General features: G+C 45.2%; 1 protein-coding gene across 1 annotated transcript in view; it reads right to left on the bottom strand.

Annotated features, from left to right (window-relative positions):
- Positions 1-1,920: 1,920 nt before the first annotated feature.
- LOC106599067 (dynein axonemal heavy chain 6) overlaps positions 1,921-20,679 on the bottom strand; it is a 165,886-nt gene continuing 147,127 nt past the window's right edge. Inside the window, exons 73-82 of the mRNA XM_082973945.1 lie at positions 15,520-15,658; positions 14,076-14,195; positions 13,816-13,937; positions 13,392-13,521; positions 12,608-12,735; positions 10,371-10,556; positions 8,567-8,639; positions 6,250-6,401; positions 5,551-5,773; positions 1,921-2,260 (exon numbers count right to left, since the gene is read on the bottom strand). Coding sequence (XP_082830071.1) covers positions 2,157-2,260; positions 5,551-5,773; positions 6,250-6,401; positions 8,567-8,639; positions 10,371-10,556; positions 12,608-12,735; positions 13,392-13,521; positions 13,816-13,937; positions 14,076-14,195; positions 15,520-15,658 — 1,377 coding nt within the window. The 3' untranslated portion in view covers positions 1,921-2,156. The remainder of the gene's footprint in view (positions 2,261-5,550; positions 5,774-6,249; positions 6,402-8,566; positions 8,640-10,370; positions 10,557-12,607; positions 12,736-13,391; positions 13,522-13,815; positions 13,938-14,075; positions 14,196-15,519; positions 15,659-20,679) is intronic.

Raw genomic sequence — 20,679 nt, 5'->3', positions numbered from 1 at the left:
TCTCCTTCCTGAGCGGTATGACGGCTGCATGGTCCCATGGTGTTTATACTTGCCGACTATTGTTTGTACAGATGAACGTGGTACCTTTAGGCGTTTGGAAATTGCTCCCAAGGATGAACCAGACTTGTGGAGGTCTACAATTTGTTTTCTGAGGTCTTGGCTGATTTATTTTGATTTTCTCATCATGTCAAGCAAAGAGGCACTGAGTTTGAAGGTAGGCCTTGAAATACATCCACAGGTACACCTCCAATTGACTCAAATGATGTCAATTAGCCTATCAGAAGCTTCTAAAGCCATCACATAATTTTCTGGAATTTTCCAAGCTGTTTAAAGGCACAGTCAACTTAGTGCATGTAAACTTCTGACCCACTGGAATTGTGATACAGTGAATTACATATTAAATAATCTGTCTGTAAACAATTATTGGAAAAATTACATGTCATGAAGTAGATGTGCTAAAAAGTAGATGTCCTAACCGACTTGCCAAACTATAGTTTGTTAACAAGAAATTTGTGGTTGAAACACTTAGGTTGGAGTCATTAAAACTTGTTTATGTAAACTTCCCACTTCAACTGTACATCGTATCTATTCATTTATTAATGATGTCGTCACTTGACTCCCTACCCCCATATCTGTTGAGTAGACGGCCTACCTCTTAATACAACACGACGAGTCCAGTCACACTACTCAACATCACCTTCCACTTCTCCATTACCATCGGAGCATCGATACAGGGAACATAACACTGAGATGCAGTACTGTATCAGACACCTCGACAGCAACGGCCTGTCATAGCGTCGACACAGATAATTGATCTAGATAAACGGCAGGCAAAGATAGGAAACAGTGAAGAGCAGAGAGACTCAGCACCATTTCTATCCCTCCATCCCTCTCTTTGCTCTCCTCCTCCACCTCTCTCCCTGAGGGTGTGAAGAACATATATAGTACCAGGCACAAGTTTGGACATACTTGGTTTTTCTTTGTTTACTATTTTCTACATTGTAGAATAATAGTGAAGACATCAAAACTATGGAATAACGTAGTAACCAAAAAAGTGTTAAACAAATCAAAATATATTTGATATGAGATTCACCTTTTGCCTTGATGACAGTTTTGCATTCTGTCAACCAGCTTAACCTGGAATGCTTTTCCAACAGTCTTGAAGGAGTTCCCACATATGTTGAGCACTTGTTGGCTGATTTTCAACTCATCCCAAACCATCTCAAGTTGAGGTCAGGTGGTTTACATGTTATGTTTATATTTTTGTTCCGTATAGAGCCCTGTGTGTGCATTCTAATGTTGACATCACAATGGGTGAGTTACTGTGTTGACATATCATTTCAGTAACAGGCTAAATATATGGTGTTTTTCCTCAGAGAAAAATGTTATAGATTAAGTCAGCAGTGCTTTTTAAATGCAGGAGGACAGCTTTTTGTTAGAGGTGGTTCACTATCGCAGGTGTCCCTTCAGCTGAGAAGGACAGGGGGCTCATGGTTCATTTATATTGGGGGAGATGCAGGACGCTGAAGTACCATCGCTTACATGTGAATTAGAGTTTGCCTGACCACGCATCAGATGCATTTTACGTGATGCTCCTGGTGAATATTGACGATCTACTCTCCCTTTACATTTGCAGGCTACACGAGTGACTATTAAAGCACTGCAGTCTACATTTCTTGTCGACTGTGCGGGGGGAAAATAAACGCATGTCAGGAGCTGGGGCTGTCATTATCGACGCAGGTGTGTTAATATGTTATTACAGTTCGCTGAAAGAGAAGAGAAATTGACTGAATTGAACACACCACACACAATTGAACCCATCAAATCTGATTGGTGACATCTACATATTTATCAGATGTTATTGCGGGTGTAGTGACATGCTCTTCTCCCATGAACAGCAACATACACAGACAACAGCACTGCCACATGGTATTTAATCACAGCAACTCAGAAAATAAAAGAAATGCCATTTTGGGCCCCATACAAATAATCCCTTCAACTGATTAGCAGGAGGAGAGTACACAGTAGAATACTTCTCAATACAGACATTAGAAAACCAGAAAACAAGAGTCCATAGAGAATGGGCTTCATCAGTGCTGCTGGTATTGAAGGTGCAGAAGTACAGCTGTGTGTGTGTGGTGCCTGTGGGTGGGTCACTACTCGTTGAGCTGACAGAGCAGAGCTGAGGCCTTGGTGATCCAGTAGTCACTAGGCAGGCTGGACGGCAGCATCACAGTCACCACAAAGTTAGTAGAGTGGCCTGAGAGAGAGAGAACACACAGGTCTGTCACTATCTGGACATGATGCAGAGGACCAGAGAACACACAGGTCTGTCACTATCTGGACATGATGCAGAGGACCAGAGAACACACAGGTCTGTCACTATCTAGATATGATGCAGAGGACCAGAGAACACACAGGTCTGTCACTATCTGGACATGATGCAGAGGACCAGAGAACACACAGGTCTGTCACTATCTGGACATGATGCAGAGGACCAGAGAACACACAGGTCTGTCACTATCTGGACATGATGCAGAGGACCAGAGAACACACAGGTCTGTCACTATCTGGACATGATGCAGAGGACCAGAGAACACACAGGTCTGTCACTATCTGGACATGATGCAGAGGACCAGAGAACACACAGGTCTGTCACTATCTGGACATGATGCAGAGGACCAGAGAACACACAGGTCTGTCACTATCTGGACATGATGCAGAGGACCAGAGAACACACAGGTCTGTCACTATCTGGACATGATGCAGAGGACACACAGGTCTGTCACTATCTGGACATGATGCAGAGGACCAGCACCAGCCCTAAAGAACAAATTACTAGCTTGATCACCACCTGGGTCCACTTTACTAGGGACAAGTGAGGGACAGGGCTGGAGGTAAGTAGTAGGGCTCTAGGTAGGTAGTAGGACACCAGGTAGGTAGTAGGGCTCTAGGCAGGTAGTAGGGCTATGAGTAGGTATTAGGACTCTACAGTGGCTTGCGAAAGTATTCACCCCCTTGGTATTTTTCCTATTTTGTTGCCTTACAACCTGGAATTAAAATAGATTTTTTGGGGGTTTGTATCATTACACTACCACTTTGAAGATGCAAAAAAAAAAAGGATTGTGAAACAAACAAGATATGAAAAACAAATTCAAAACTTGAGTGTGCATAAGTATTCACCCTCTCAAAGTCAATACTTTGTAGAGCCACCTTTTGCAGCAATTACAGCTGCAAGTCTCTTGGGGTATGTCTCTATAAGCTTGGTACCTCTAGCCACTGGGATTTTTGCCCATTCTTCAAGGCAAAACTGCTCCAGCTCCTTCAAGTTGGATGGGTTCCGCTGGTGTACAGCAATCTTTAAGTCATACCACAGATTCTCAATTGGATTGAGGTCTGGGCTTTGACTAGGCCATTCCAAGACATTTAAATGTTTCCCTTAAACCACTTGAGTGTTGCTTTAGCAGTATGCTTAGGGTCATTGTCCTGCTGGAAGGTGAAACTCCGTCCCAGTCTCAAATCTATGGAAGACTGAAACAGATTTCCCTGTATTTAGCACCATCCATCATTCCTTCAATTCTGACCAGTTTCCCAGTCCCTGCCGATGCACCATCCATCATCCCCACAGCATGATGCTGCCACCACCATGCTTCACTGTGGGGATGGAGTTTTCGGGGTGAGTGCCAGACATAGCATTTTCCTTGATGGCCTAAAAGCTCAATTTTAGTCTCATCTGACCAGAATACCTTCTTCCATATGTTTGGGGAGTCTCCCACATACCTTTTGGCGAACACCAAACGTGTTTGCTTATTTTTTTGCTTGTATTTTTTCTGGTCACTCTTCCGTAAAGCCCAGCTCTGTGGAGTGTACGGCTTTGCAGCTCTTTCAGGGTTATCTTTGGTCTCTTTATTGCCTCTCTGGTTAATGCCCTCCTTGCCTGGTCTGTGAGTTTTGGTGGGCGGCCCTCTCTTGGCAGGTTTGTTGTGGTGCCATATTCTTTCCATTTTTTAATAATAGATTTAAATGGTACTCCGTAGGATGTTCAAAGTTTCTGATATTTTTTTATAACCCAACCCTGATCTGTACTTCTCCACAACTTTGTCCGGGTAGTAGGGCTCTAGGTAGGTAGTAGGGCTCTAGGTAGGTAGTAGGGCACTAGGTAGGTAGTAGGGCACTGGGTAGGTAGTAGGGCACTGGGTAGGTAGTAGGGCTCTGGGTAGGTAGGTAGTAGGTAGGTAGGTAGTAGGGCTCTGGGTAGGTAGTAGGGCTCTGGGTAGGTAGGTAGTAGGGCACTAGGTAGGTAGGTAGTAGGGCACTAGGTAGGTAGGTAGTAGGGCTCTGGGTAGGTAAGTAGGGCTCTGGATAGGTAGGTAGGGCACTAGGTAGGTTAGTAGGGCTCTGGGTAGGTTAGTAGGGCTCTGGGTAGATTAGTAGGGCTCTGGGTTGGTTAGTAGGGCACTAGGTAGGTAGTAGGGCACTGGGTAGGTAGGTAGGTAGGTAGGTAGGTAGGTAGGTAGGTAGGTAGGTAGGTAGGTAGGTAGGGAGTAGGGCACTGGGTAGGTTAGTAGGGCACTGGGTAGGTAGTAGGGCTCTGGGTAGGTAGTAGGGCTCTGGGTAGGTAGGTAGGTAGGTAGGGCTCTGGGTAGGTAGGTAGGGCACTAGGTAGGTATTAGGGTGTGTATAGGGACATAGTGTATAAGTGTACCTGTCGTAGACAGAGTCCTGAGGTCTTATACAGTGGAACTTGGTACAGTTTAGTAAGAGGAAGGGCTATAGGTAGGACTGTAGTGCAGTGGTTCTCAAACCTCTCCTTCAGGACCTCCAGACATGTTGTTATAGCTCTGAACTCTCTCTCCTGATTCACCTAGTCAAGGGCTTGATGATTAGTTGAATCAGGTGTGCTGGTTCAATAGATCAAATCCATGGAACTGCCGTGGGTCCCAGAGGAGAGGTTTGAAACCCCCAGGTGTAGAGTGGTTATACTGAGTGTACAAAATATTATGAACACCTTCCTAATGTTGAGTTGCATCCCCACCCCTTTGCCCTCAGAACAGCCTCATTTCGGGAAACTGTTGAGCGTGAAAAACCCAGCAGTGTTGCAGTTCTTGAGCGTGAAAAACCCAGCAGCGTTGCAGTTCTTGACGCAAACCAGCATGCCTGGCACCTACTACGTACCCTGTTCAAAGGCACTTAAATCTTTAGTCTTGCCCATTGAGACAATAGATTCATGGTTTGTGTATGTGTGACATTCAGAAGGTGAATGGGAAAGACAAAAGATTAAAGTGTTTTTGAACGGGGTATGGTAGTAGGTGCCAGGCTCACCGGTTTGTGTCAAGAACTGCAACGCTGCTGAGTTTTTCACACTCAACAGTTTCCCGTGTGTATCAAGAATGGTCCACCAACCAAAGGACATCCAGCCAACTTGACACAACTGTGGGAAGCATTGGAGTCAACATGGGCCAGCATCCCTGTGGAACGCTTTCAACACCTTGTAGAGTCCATGCCGTGACGAATTGAGGCTGTTCTGAGGGCAAAAGGGGGTGTCCTTACCTGTAGTAGACAAAGTCCCAGCCCTAGCTGAGGTCTTGTACAGTGGAGCCTGGTAGAGAGACGGATCAGGGTCGTAGTTCTGCTGGGGTTCGAAGTGCACCACGGGAAGCATGGCGTTCATCACCCGCGGCAACGCATCCTCGATCACCATGTTGACGTCGTCCCAGCGACTGGCGTCCATGAACATCCCGTGCACCAGCACGCCGTCGTTGATGGTGGGTAGCTATGGAGACAGAGTGGTACTGCAGTTACCATAATGTCATATTATGATCCATTATGATTAGAGGCCTGGGTTTTGGACAATCATGTCACATGACCTGGTTTTGAACCTTTAGTTAAAGCTTTATCCTCCAGCACCAGTTGTTTTCATTTTAGGTCTAATTCTCATTTCTGGATAAGGCTTTAAATAAAGGTTCAATCTAGGTCATGTGACATTGTAGTCCAGAACACAGGTTCCTAATAATGATACAGATACTGTTCTAAAACCATCTCTCCAGGACCAGACTAGTTAATTCACTGATGACCTCTAAACATCCCACAGAGGTCAAAGTGTGTTGGAGTCATTTCTATCAGCGAGTAGCTTAGCTCCTTCATGTTTTTACAGAGTCAGACTTTGCTTTGGAGGCAGGATGCAGTAAACTCCTTCCTGCCCTCAGGGCAACCAGTCTAAATATGTCCCTCTCCCCTCCCTGTAGCTACCTCAGAGTCCATGTCCAGCTCGCCCCCGGCCGGTAGGGTCTTCAGCGCCTCGCTCACGGCCCCCTGGTCTAGGTAGACCGGCAACACGTTGAAACGGAAGTTGAGCTCGTCGATGGGGAGGTTATAGGTCCTGGCGTGGTTCTGTAGCGCCCCTACAGGACAGGAGGGTGAACAGCACAACAGCCTTTCAACATCTCAGTAACTGGACTGTAACCCAGTTTGGTACTTTACTTTGGACTGATCCCAGGCCTGTTCAATAATAACAGGATTTATAAATATACAGCACCTCTCTCAAACCCAACAACATCTCAGTAACTGAACTGTAACCCAGTTTGGTACTTTACTTTGGACTGATCCCAGGCCTGTTCAATAATAACAGGATTTATAAATATACAGCACCTCTCTCAAACCCGACAACATCTCAGTAACTGGACTGTAACCCAGTTTGGCACTTTACTTTGGACTGATCCCAGGCCTGTTCAATAATAACAGGATTTATAAATATACAGCACCTCTCTCAAACCCAACAACATACTATATCAGTGGTCACCAAACGGTCCATCGCCAAACATTTCTGTAAAAAACCCAACGATAAAGCCTTGTGTTCCTATTTATTTTATTAGCCTCGGGCTGTTGGTGGTAGGTGCAGCCAATTCAGCTGCCCTGCGTGCCGGGTATGTGACTGAAGGTACAAACTCTGCCTTCCCGGTGGACCTGGAGAGGAAATCAAGTGCACTATGCCACCGCTGGCCAATCAGATGCTCAGATGACCATGTTTGCAGTAATATAGCAGGCATGAAAGAAAGCTACGGCAAAGTTGATACTGTGAGATTTCAGAACGTTTAAAACCATGACTCGAGAGAGACTGTCAACCATTACAGCTAAGAGCTTTTTATGAGTGAGTTCATGTTTAAGATCTTACTCAGCACTGTCAACACTTTTATAAGCCATAAAATGCACGTTCTTCCTATTTCCACTCAGCGCTACAACAAGCAGTGCAGCAGTAATGAATGAGGAGGAAAGTGTATCGGTAGGCTTGCGTTGTTGTTATTATTAGCGGCTTTGGTCTTTTTTAATATCGAGGAATATTTCACTTTCTCTGTTCATAGGAGTAACAACATGAATTGGTGCATGAGGCAGAAGTAATGCGGTGTGACTCGAGTTTTGCCATCAGCTGGAAGATGGTTTCCCTTTTTGGTCAGTGTCAGTGGAGGAAAGGGAGAGTGGAGGGATGTTGAGAGGCGGACCCTCAGTCTGCTGCTCTCTCCCTCTGCTGCTCTCTCCCTCCGCTGAGACTGACCCTCAGTCTGCTGCTCTCTCCCTCTGCTGAGACTGACGCTCAGTCTGCTGCTCTCTCCCTCCGCTGAGACTGACGCTCAGTCTGCTGCTCTCTCCCTCTGCTGAGACTGACGCTCAGTCTGCTGCTCTCTCCCTCTGCTGAGACTGACGCTCAGTCTGCTGCTCTCTCCCTCTGCTGAGACTGACGCTCAGTCTGCTGCTCTCTCCCTCCGCTGAGACTGACGCTCAGTCTGCTGCTCTCTCCCTCTGCTGAGACTGACGCTCAGTCTGCTGCTCTCTCCCTCTGCTGAGACTGACGCTCAGTCTGCTGCTCTCTCCCTCTGCTGAGACTGACCCTCAGTCTGGTGAGACTGACGCTCAGTCTGCTGCTCTCTCCCTCCGCTGAGACTGACCATCAGATGCAGGCACCATCAGCCCAGTAAAATAAAAAGCTAATCATTTAATTGTATGCTCACTCAGCCGTGCCTCACAAGTAATACAACAATGGATCTATTACCGGTGTGATCATATAGCCTACCTCAAATTTTGAAATATAATTTTAAACAAATGTCCCGAACAACATTGCATTGGCAGGTAAATTCAAGCAAAGCCAGTATGTGGTAATACTGTATTGGGCCTATAGGTTACTACACAAACCTCATTGCTACAGAACGGTTTTTAATTGGTTCGTGTTACATAGGCTTACATTGTTTAAGTCATGGTAATAAAACATCAGAGCGGTAGATCTCGACATGTATTTTGATTCAAAGTGATCTTGACTCAGAAAAGGTCGGTGACCACTGTACTATATGAAGTAGACTACAATGTTGAAGAGAACAGAATATTGACTAGAGTACAGCAGATTGAATAGACTACATCATATTGACTAGAGCACAGAATATTGAATATTTATTGACTACATAATATTGACTAGAGTACAGCATATTGAATAATGACTAGAGTACAGCTTATTGAATATTTAATACACTACATAATATTGACTAGAGAACATAACACAGTGGAGACGGTGTGTACTGACCAGTGAGGAAGCCCTGAGGGAAGAATAATCCAGAGATCCAGAAGGATTTGGGCTGACCCCGCATGATCCAGTTCTACACAAACACACAGACAGAGAGGAAGTTGGTTTCCCTGCATGAAAACACACACGCACACACACACACACACACACACACACACACACACACACACACACACACACACACACACACACACACACACACAAGAAGGGGAGAGTGATTTTGTTTGGGTTATGTTAATCTCAGTTCCCAGAACCTAATTTTAAGGCTGTCACCAGAGACTGGGGTTATGTTCATCTCGGTCTGTCTGTGTGTAGACATTTAGGGATTGCGTAACACACAGTAAGACCAGTCTCCTGGAACAGAAGCTTCAGTCTGGGGCGACGGAGCGAGTGCACAGAGAGAACCAGAGATGGACAGAGAGCAGAGAGAGAGAGATTATTATCTAGTTCACTGGCTTTGGCAATGTTAAGATATGTTTCACATGCTAATAGAACATGTACATTGATAGAGGAGAGAGAAGACTAGGGAGAGAGAGAGAGAAAAAAGAGAGAGATGGGCAAATACCGAGCAAGGGAACAGAAGAATAGAAAGTGGGAGTAAGAGATGAGAAAGAAGTCAGTCTGAAGTGGATGTCGTGCTGCTAATGTTTAAACATGATTCTCTCATCCCATCCCACTACCCCTGATAATGACTGTGTGTGTGAGTGTGTGTGTGTCTCTGCCTGGGCGGAGTTCCTGTAAGCACCACACCATATGTTAAAAGAGTCTTCCCATCTGAGCTAATGAGAACATCTACATTTGTGTGTGTGTGTGTGTGTGTGTGTGTGTGTGTGTGTGTGTGTGTGTGTGTGTGTGTGTGTTTCTGCCTGGGCGGAGTTCCTGTAAGCACCACACCATATGTTAAAAGAGTCTTCCCATCTGAGCTAATGAGAACATCTACATTCGTGTGTGTGTGTGTGTGTGTGTGTGTTCACAGAATGTTACCAACAAGAGGACAACATCCACACATGTCAGAGTCTTCCTGTCTGATGTAATGACAACATCCACACATGTCAGAGTCTTCCTGTCTGATGTAATGACAACATCCACACATGTCAGAGTCTTCCTGTCTGATGTAATGACAACATCCACACATGTCAGAGTCTTCCTATCTGATGTAATGACAACATCCACACATGTCAGAGTCTTCCTGTCTGATGTAATGACAACATCCACACATGTCAGAGTCTTCCTGTCTGATGTAATGACAACATCCACACATGTCAGAGTCTTCCTGTCTGATGTAATGACAACATCCACACATGTCAGAGTCTTCCTGTCTGATGTAATGACAACATCCACACATGTCAGACTCTTCCTGTCTGATGTAATGACAACATCCACACATGTCAGAGTCTTCCTGTCTGATGTAATGACAACATCCACACATGTCAGAGTCTTCCTGTCTGATGTAATGACAACATCCACACATGTCAGAGTCTTCCTGTCTGATGTAATGACAACATCCACACATGTCAGAGTCTTCCTGTCTGATGTAATGACAACATCCACACATGTCAGAGTCTTCCTGTCTGATGTAATGACAACATCCACACATGTCAGAGTCTTCCTATCTGATGTAATGACAACATCCACGTCTGAGAGAAGTAAATATGGTGTTTCACTGTGTCGTAGTACATTGATACATATGTACACAAATAGTGGTTTGGGGTAAATTGTGTCTGACTCATGACTTAAAGAGAGGTTCATTGCCCCAACTGTACAGCATTTCATGTGTCTATGAGAGAGATGTTGTCTCTGTCACCTCTATGAAGCAGGTCCTGAGGGCCAGGTCTTTAACCCAGCTGGCCAGGGGTTTGAGGGAGGGGTAGGCTGAGGTGCTCCAGTGGTTTGGAACCTGGTTGTTGAGGAAACTGGTGTAGATCCTCTCCATCTCCTCTGACATCACCACCAGCCCTGCTATAGCCTTCTGGAGGGTACACAGAGACACCTGGGGAGGGAGGTGGAGGGAGGGAGGGGAGGCTGAATGTGAGGAGAAGTGTTTGTGGGTGTTTATCTGAGCCATCCACAAGAGAACATCATAAACCCAGAGGTCACCACTGAAGTAAGGATATGCCAACAATGTGGCTGCAGCATCTGTCCTTATAAACACATACAGATCCTTTGGAAAGTATTCAAACACATTCCCTTTTTCCACATTTTGTTACGTTACAGCCTTATTCTCAAATGGATCACATTATATTTTTCCCTCATCAATCTACACACAATGACAAAGCGAAAACAGGTTTTTAGAAATGTTTGCAAAAATATATATAAAAAATGAAATATTACATTTACATAAGTATTCAACCTTTGCGATGAAACTCAAAATTGAGCTCGGGTGCATCCTGTTTCCATTGATCATCCTTGAGATCAGTGGAGGCTGCTGAGGGGAGAACGGCTCATAATAATGTCTGGTACGGAAGAAATGGAATGGCATCAAACACATGGATGTATTTGTGTATTTGATACCAATCCACTTATTCCGTTCCAGTCATTACAACGAGCCCATCCTCCCCAATTAAGGTGCCACCAACCTCCTATGCTTGAGATCTATATAAGGTACCCACAGTTGACAGTGCATGTCAGAGCAAAAACCAAGCCATGAGGTCAAAGTAATTGTCTGTAGAGCTCCGAGACAGGATTGTGTCGAGGCACCGATCTGGGGAAGGGTAAAAAAACAACTGTCTGCAGCATTGAAGGTCCCCAAGAACAGTGTCCTCCATCATTTTATAATGGAAAAAGATTGGAACACCAAGACTCTGGCCAGTCAGCCAGCTCTAGGTAAACTGAGCAATCAGGGAGAAGGGCCTTGTTCAGGGAGGTGACCAAGAACCTGATGGTCACTCTGACAGAGCTCTAGAGTTCCTTTGTGGAGATGGGAGAACCTTCCAGATGGACAATCATCTCTGCAGCACTTCAACGATCAGGCCTTTATAGTAGAGTGGCAAGTGGAAGTGGAAGCCACTCCTCAGTAAAAATACACATGACAGCCTACTTGGAGTTTGCCAAGAGGCACCTAAAGGACTCTCAGACCATGAGAAACAAGATTCACTGGTCTGGTGAAACCAAGATTGAACACTTTGGCCTGAATGCCAAACGTCACGTCTGGAGGAAACTTGGCACCATCCCTACAGTGGAGCATGATGGTGGCAGCATCATCCTGTGGGGATGTTTTTAAGCGGCAGGGACTGGGAGAATAGTCAGGATCGAGGGAAAGATGAACGGAGCAAAGTACAGAGAGATCCTTGATGAAAACCTGCTCCAGAGCGCTGAGGACTGGTTCACCTTCCAACAGGACAACCCTAAGCAAACAGCCAAGACAATGCAGGAGTGGCTTCGGGACAAGTCTCTGAATGTCCTTGAGTGGCCCAGCCAGAGCCCAGACTTGAACCCAATCGAACATGTCTGGAGAGATCTGAAAATAGCTATGCAGCGACGCTCACCATCCAACCTGACAGAACTTGAGAGGATCTGCAGAGAAGAATAGGAGAGACTCCCCAAATACAGGTGTGCCAAGCTTGTAACATCATACCCAAGAAGAATCGAGGCTGTAATCATTGCCAAAGGTGCTTCAATAAAGTACTGAGTAAAGGGTCTGAATACCTATATAAATGTGACATGTTTATTTGTAAAACAAATTTAAAAAGCCAACATTTTGGAACTTTATTTTTGCTTTGTCTTTTTCGGCTATTGTGTGTAGATTGATGAGAAAAACTACATTTAATACATTTTAGAATAAGGCTGTAACAAAATGTGGAAAAAGTCAAGGGGTGAATAGTTTCCGAATGCACTGTATGTCCCTCCACTATGCCTCTGGGGACCTTCCATTGAGACCTAGAGGCAGCAGCTGGAACCATGGACCGATATAGCGGTCCTAACATTTCATCAAGGACCTTTTCAATGCATTTCCATTACCAATCATCATCTCCTGATTTCACAGAATTTAAATACAATGAAAAATGAATGGCTGACAACTGGGACCCCTGACCCCTGACTCACCCGGAGGACCCGCAACAGGTTGTTAAAGCGGTCTACTTCCTGTCCGAGGACGGTGGTGAGGGAGTTGAGGCGTCCGTTGGCGTCACGAATAAACAGAGCCTCCGCTGCCTCATCCATATCCAGACACTCTGAGGAGACAGACCGACAGAGAGACAGTCAGACAGAGAGACAGGCAGACAGACAGAGAAACAGACACGGACAGAGAGACAGTCAGACAGAGAGACAGACCAGTCAGACAGAGAAACAGACACGGACAGAGAGACAGTCAGACAGAGAGACAGACCAGTCAGACAGAGAAACAGACACGGACAGAGAGACAGTCAGACAGAGAGACAGACCAGTCAGACAGAGAAACAGACACGGACAGAGAGACAGTCAGACAGAGAGACAGACCAGTCAGACAGAGAAACAGACACGGACAGAGAGACAGTCAGACAGAGAGACAGACCAGACAGAGAAACAGACACGGACAGAGAGACAGTCAGACAGAGAGACAGACCAGACAGACAGAGAAACAGACACGGACAGAGAGACAGTCAGACAGAGAGACAGACCAGTCAGACAGAGAAACAGACACGGACAGAGAGACAGACCGACATAGAGACAGGCAGAAAGAGAGACATACACAGGCAGACAGATCAGATTAAACCACACTATAATGAGTTTAGAGAGACTTTAATTTCAAACCAAAGCGAACATCAAACCGTAAAAGCACCAGAATAAGTCAAGCCTGAGATGTGTGTGTGTGTGTGTGTGTGTGTGTGTTTACGTGCGTCTCTCTCACCCGGGATCTTGGCGAGGATGGAGTCGGCCAGCTCGTGGACGATCTCGTCGTTGCTCTTGCCCCCGCCGCGGGCCGACGAGCGAGGCTGTACCTCCAGGATGGTGTTGATCAGGGTCATAGTCTCCAGACGCTGTACAGACAGACAAGACCTCACAGTTTTAGGGATGACAAGTAACCCACAGGACACAGGCAATATACGCCTACAGTACGTATCCATGTTGTCAGCATCAAAGATAGTGTTCTCCTCTTAACTGGCTAAATACATGTTTTGTATTAGTGATCTGACCTCTTATTTTCAGACAGTACATGAGAAAAATCTGTCGAAACAAATTTGAATTAGGTACTGTATAGTTAATTGTCCCCAAGCCAGTATTAGCCCACTGAGCTAAAGGTCAGGGTATATAAGCGGAGTGAAGTGTCTAACCTGGAAGGCGAGGTTGGCGTTCTCGTGCATACCAAAGATCTCAGGGTCGTCTATGAGAGGAAGGTTCTCTATGTACCTGTTATAGTCACTCAGTCTGTCTGCCTCGGGGGCAAAGTAGACACCTGACACACACAGACAGAATACGAACAGTTAGATCTCACTGAACACACACACAACAGGACACACATTTCCCTCGTTTCTCAGATTCAGCAACATTGGTACACACAAATTTGCACACACGCACACACAGTGGTCTTCACCTGAGGTGGAGAAGGTGTACCCTGGGTCCAGGGTGACAGGAGAGAAGAACCTTTTGAGGATGGTGCGGAGACAGCGCTGGTCCCAGGCATCAGTCACCCTGCCTCCGTAGGTTATCTCCCCTGGGGGGAGAGAGGGTGAGGGGAGGAGGAGAGAGGAGAGGGTGGGGGAGTCATTAGGCACTGAAAGGAAGAACATGGACAGAAACCTGGAGGGGCTACCTCCAGAAGAAATGCTCATGTTGGTTTTAAAGTCATTCCCCTAATGAACATGACCCACTTTACATGAACCTGCTGTGGAAAACACATGTGCACATTTGGAATCATTCCTATTACAGGCAGAGTGGAGCTGGCACAGAGGGCCTGCTGGGTAAATGGAAGGTTCTTATCTAGGTTCTAAACTTTAGTATGCAGAACACGGTGGAACCCAGCGGAACCCTTCTGTCTACCTCTCAGTTATTACACTACGTGAGAGAGGAACACTTTTATTCAGGACGAAAAAAACTATATCATGCAAGGTTAAACAGCAAATGATTTTCAAATTGATGGTTTCCGCATACAAAGAACGGTTAAATTAGGAATTAAACAAACATTACAAAGCCTGACAAAACTTAACAATGGAAGAAATCAATAATGAAACAAAAAATGGCCCCAGGAGCGTGTAATCCCCCCAAAAGGTTTTTAATGATGCATAATCATAAGGTCAAATTTGAAAATGGGGAAAAACATCATTTCAGTTTAGAGATACACTACATGACCAAAAGTATGTGGACACCTGCTTGTCAAACATCATTTGCAAATCAAATTTTATTGGTCACATGTTATTTCGGGTGTAGCGAAATGCTTGTGTTCCTAGCTCCAACAGTGCAGTAGTATCTAACAATTCACAACAATACCTGCTGCTAAACCTCCCAGAACCTCAGGGTCTTCCCTGCTGCTAAACCTCCCAGAACCTCAGGGCCTTCCCTGCTACTAAACCTCCCAGAACCTCAGGGTCTTCCCTGCTACTAAACCTCCCAGAACCTCAGGGTCTTCCCTGCTACTAAACCTCCCAGAACCTCAGGGTCGTCCCTGCTACTAAACCTCCCATAACTTCAGGGTCTTCCCTGCTGCTAAACCTCCCAGAACCTCAGGGTCTTCCCTGCTGCTAAACCTCCCAGAACCTCAGGGTCTTCCCTGCTGCTAAACCTCCCAGAACCTCAGGGTCTTCCCTGCTGCTAAACCTCCCAGAACCTCAGGGTCTTCCCTGCTGCTAAACCTTCCAGAACCTCACAGTGGCCAGCAGTAATGTGATGAATAATGGAGGACCCGGCAGGGAGACAGGCAGACAGGGAAGGAGGCAGGAAGGGAGACAGGCAAGGAGGGAGGCAGGCAGGGAGACAGGCAAGGAGGGAGACAGGCAGGGAGACAGGCAGGGAGGGAGAAGGACACACACACACAGCCCTACCAGTGATGTAGATGAGAGCATCCCAGGGTATATGGCCAGTCTGACAGTAGAGGTTCTGGTTGAGCAGGGCACACTCTCTGTCGCTGTCGTTGAACTCATAACGGATGTTCCAGCCCAGAGGACCAAACTTCTTCCTCTCCTGCAACACACACTCACCGTTTTTATTCTAGTGTCAATCTCAACATCAGTGACAAAGACATAATGAATACAGCAGGAGGTGTGTTCTGACCTGTATGACGGTGTGGAAGAAGACATAATGAATACAGTAGGAGGTGTGTGTTCTGACCTGTATGACGGTGTGGAAGAAGACATAATGAATACAGTAGGAGGTGTGTGTTCTGACCTGTATGACGGTGTGGAAGAAGACATAATGAATACAGTAGGAGGTGTGTTCTGACCTGTATGATGGTGTGGAAGAAGACATAATGAATACAGTAGGAGGTGTGTGTTCTGATCTGTATGATGGTGTGGAAGAAGACATAATGAATACAGTAGGAGGTGTGTTCTGACCTGTATGACGGTGTGGAAGAAGACATAATGAATACAGTAGGAGGTGTGTGTTCTGACCTGTATGACGGTGTGGAAGAAGACATAATGAATACAGTAGGAGGTGTGTGTTCTGACCTGTATGCGGTGTGGAAGAAGACATAATGAATACAGTAGGAGGTGTGTGTTCTGACCTGTATGACGGTGTGGAAGAAGACATAATGAATACAGTAGGAGGTGTGTGTTCTGACCTGTATGATGGTGTGGAAGAAGACATAATGAATACAGTAGGAGGTGTGTTCTGACCTGTATGATGGTGTGGAAGAAGACATAATGAATACAGTAGGAGGTGTGTGTTCTGACCTGTATGATGGTGTGGAAGAAGACATAATGAATACAGTAGGAGGTGTGTGTTCTGACCTGTATGACGGTGTGGAAGAAGACATAATGAATACAGTAGGAGGTGTGTGTTCTGACCTGTATGACGGTGTGGAAGAAGACATAATGAATACAGTAGGAGGTGTGTTCTGACCTGTATGATGGTGTGGAAGAAGACATAATGAATACAGTAGGAGGTGTGTTCTGACCTGTATGACGGTGTGGAAGAAGACATAATGAATACAGTAGGAGGTGTGTTCTGACCTGTATGACGGTGTGGAAGAAGACATAATGAATACAGAAGGAGGTGTGTTCTGACCTGTATGATGGTGTGGAAGAAGACATAATGAATACAGTAGGAGGTGTGTTCTGACCTGTATGATGGTGTGGAAGAAGACATAATGAATACAGTAGGAGGTGTGTGTTCTGACCTGTATGATGGTGTGGAAGAAGACATAATGAATACAGTAGGAGGTGTGTGTTCTGACCTGTATGATGGTGTGGAAGAAGACATAATGAATACAGTAGGAGGTGTGTGTTCTGACCTGTATGATGGTGTGGAAGAAGACATAATGAATACAGTAGGAGGTGTGTTCTGACCTGTATGACGGTGTGGAAGAAGACATAATGAATACAGTAGGAGGTGTGTGTTCTGACCTGTATGACGGTGTGGAAGAAGACATAATGAATACAGTAGGAGGTGTGTGTTCTGACCTGTATGACGGTGTGGAAGAAGACATAATGAATACAGTAGGAGGTGTGTGTTCTGACCTGTATGACGGGGTGGAAGAAGACATAATGAATACAGTAGGAGGTGTGTGTTCTGACCTGTATGACGGTGTGGAAAAAGACATAATGAATACAGTAGGAGGTGTGTTCTGACCTGTATGATGGTGTGGAAGAAGACATAATGAATACAGTAGGAGGTGTGTTCTGACCTGTATGACGGTGTGGAAGAAGACATAATGAATACAGTAGGAGGTGTGTTCTGACCTGTATGATGGTGTGGAAGAAGACATAATGAATACAGTAGGAGGTGTGTTCTGACCTGTATGACGGTGTGGAAGAAGACATAATGAATACAGTAGGAGGTGTGTGTTCTGACCTGTATGATGGTGTGGAAGAAGACATAATGAATACAGTAGGAGGTGTGTGTTCTGACCTGTATGATGGTGTGGAAGAAGACATAATGAATACAGTAGGAGGTGTGTTCTGACCTGTATGATGGCGTGGAAGAAGACATAATGAATACAGTAGGAGGTGTGTTCTGACCTGTATGACGGTGTGGAAGAAGACATAATGAATACATTAGGAGGTGTGTTCTGACCTGTATGATGGTGTGGAAGAAGACATAATGAATACAGTAGGAGGTGTGTGTTCTGACCTGTATGATGGTGTGGAAGAAGACATAATGAATACAGTAGGAGGTGTGTGTTCTGACCTGTATGATGGTGTGGAAGAAGACATAATGAATACAGTAGGAGGTGTGTGTTCTGACCTGTATGACGGTGTGGAAGAAGACATAATGAATACAGTAGGAGGTGTGTTCTGACCTGTATGACGGTGTGGAAGAAGACATAATGAATACAGTAGGAGGTGTGTTCTGACCTGTATGACGGGGTGGAAGAAGACATAATGAATACAGTAGGAGGTGTGTGTTCTGACCTGTATGATGGTGTGGAAGAAGACATAATGAATACAGTAGGAGGTGTGTTCTGACCTGTATGATGGTGTGGAAGAAGACATAATGATTACAGTAGGAGGTGTGTGTTCTGACCTGTATGATGGTGTGGAAGAAGACATAATGAATACAGTAGGAGGTGTGTTCTGACCTGTATGATGGTGTGGAAGAAGACATAATGAATACAGTAGGAGGTGTGTGTTCTGACCTGTATGATGGTGTGGAAGAAGACATAATGAATACAGTAGGAGGTGTGTGTTCTGACCTGTATGACAGTGTGGAAGAAGACATAATGAATACAGTAGGAGGTGTGTTCTGACCTGTATGATGGTGTGGAAGAAGACATAATGAATACAGTAGGAGGTGTGTGTTCTGACCTGTATGACAGTGTGGAAGAAGACATAATGAATACAGTAGGAGGTGTGTGTTCTGACCTGTATGACGGGGTGGAAGAAGACATAATGAATACAGTAGGAGGTGTGTGTTCTGACCTGTATGACGGTGTGGAAGAAGACATAATGAATACAGTAGGAGGTGTGTTCTGACCTGTATGATGGTGTGGAGGAAGACATAATGAATACAGTAGGAGGTGTGTTCTGACCTGTATGATGGTGTGGAAGAAGACATAATGAATACAGTAGGAGGTGTGTTCTGACCTGTATGATGGTGTGGAAGAAGACATAATGAATACAGTAGGAGGTGTGTTCTGACCTGTATGATGGTGTGGAAGAAGACATAATGAATACAGTAGGAGGTGTGTGTTCTGACCTGTATGACGGTGTGGAAGAAGACATAATGAATACAGTAGGAGGTGTGTGTTCTGACCTGTATGACGGTGTGGAAGAAGACATAATGAATACAGTAGGAGGTGTGTTCTGACCTGTATGACGGTGTGGAAGAAGACATAATGAATACAGTAGGAGGTGTGTTCTGACCTGTATGACGGTGTGGAAGAAGACATAATGAATACAGTAGGAGGTGTGTTCTGACCTGTATGATGGTGTGGAAGAAGACATAATGAATACAGTAGGAGGTGTGTTCTGACCTGTATGATGGTGTGGAAGAAGACATAATGAATACAGTAGGAGGTGTGTTCTGACCTGTATGACGGTGTGGAAGAAGACATAATGAATACAGTAGGAGGTGTGTTCTGACCTGTATGATGGTGTGGAAGAAGACATAATGAATACAGTAGGAGGTGTGTGTTCTGACCTGTATGATGGTGTGGAAGAAGACATAATGAATACAGTAGGAGGTGTGTTCTGACCTGTATGATGGTGTGGAAGAAGACATAATGAATACAGTAGGAGGTGTGTTCTGACCTGTATGACGGTGTGGAAGAAGACATAATGAATACAGTAGGAGGTGTGTTCTGACCTGTATGACGGTGTGGAAGAAGACATAATGAATACAGTAGGAGGTGTGTTCTGACCTGTATGACGGTGTGGAAGAAGACATAATGAATACAGTAGGAGGTGTGTTCTGACCTGTATGATGGCGTGGAAGAAGACATAATGAATACAGTAGGAGGTGTGTTCTGACCTGTATGACGGTGTGGAAGAAGACATAATGAATACATTAGGAGGTGTGTTCTGACCTGTATGATGGTGTGGAAGAAGACATAATGAATACAGTAGGAGGTGTGTGTTCTGACCTGTATGACGGTGTGGAAGAAGACATAATGAATACAGTAGGAGGTGTGTTCTGACCTGTATGATGGTGTGGAGGAAGACATAATGAATACAGTAGGAGGTGTGTTCTGACCTGTATGATGGTGTGGAAGAAGACATAATGAATACAGTAGGAGGTGTGTTCTGACCTGTATGATGGTGTGGAAGAAGACATAATGAATACAGTAGGAGGTGTGTTCTGACCTGTATGATGGTGTGGAAGAAGACATAATGAATACAGTAGGAGGTGTGTGTTCTGACCTGTATGACGGTGTGGAAGAAGACATAATGAATACAGTAGGAGGTGTGTTCTGACCTGTATGACGGTGTGGAAGAAGACATAATGAATACAGTAGGAGGTGTGTTCTGACCTGTATGATGGCGTGGAAGAAGACATAATGAATACAGTAGGAGGTGTGTTCTGACCTGTATGACGGTGTGGAAGAAGACATAATGAATACAGTAGGAGGTGTGTTCTGACCTGTATGATGGTGTGGAAGAAGACATAATGAATACAGTAGGAGGTGTGTGTTCTGACCTGTATGATGGTGTGGAAGAAGACATAATGAATACAGTAGGAGGTGTGTGTTCTGACCTGTATGATGGTGTGGAAGAAGACATAATGAATACAGTAGGAGGTGTGTTCTGACCTGTATGACGGTGTGGAAGAAGACATAATGAATACAGTAGGAGGTGTGTTCTGACCTGTATGACGGTGTGGAAGAAGACATAATGAATACAGTAGGAGGTGTGTGTTCTGACCTGTATGATGGTGTGGAAGAAGACATAATGAATACAGTAGGAGGTGTGTTCTGACCTGTATGATGGTGTGGAAGAAGACATAATGAATACAGTAGGAGGTGTGTGTTCTGACCTGTATGATGGTGTGGAAGAAGACATAATGAATACAGTAGGAGGTGTGTGTTCTGACCTGTATGATGGTGT

The sequence above is a fragment of the Salmo salar genome, chromosome 04 (genome assembly GCF_965601325.2).
Source record: "Salmo salar chromosome 04, fSalSal1, whole genome shotgun sequence".
In the NCBI taxonomy this organism is placed as follows: Eukaryota; Metazoa; Chordata; class Actinopteri; order Salmoniformes; family Salmonidae; genus Salmo; species Salmo salar.
Note: the sequence above shows the minus strand (reverse complement) of the source record. Positions and strands in the feature narration are given on the sequence as shown.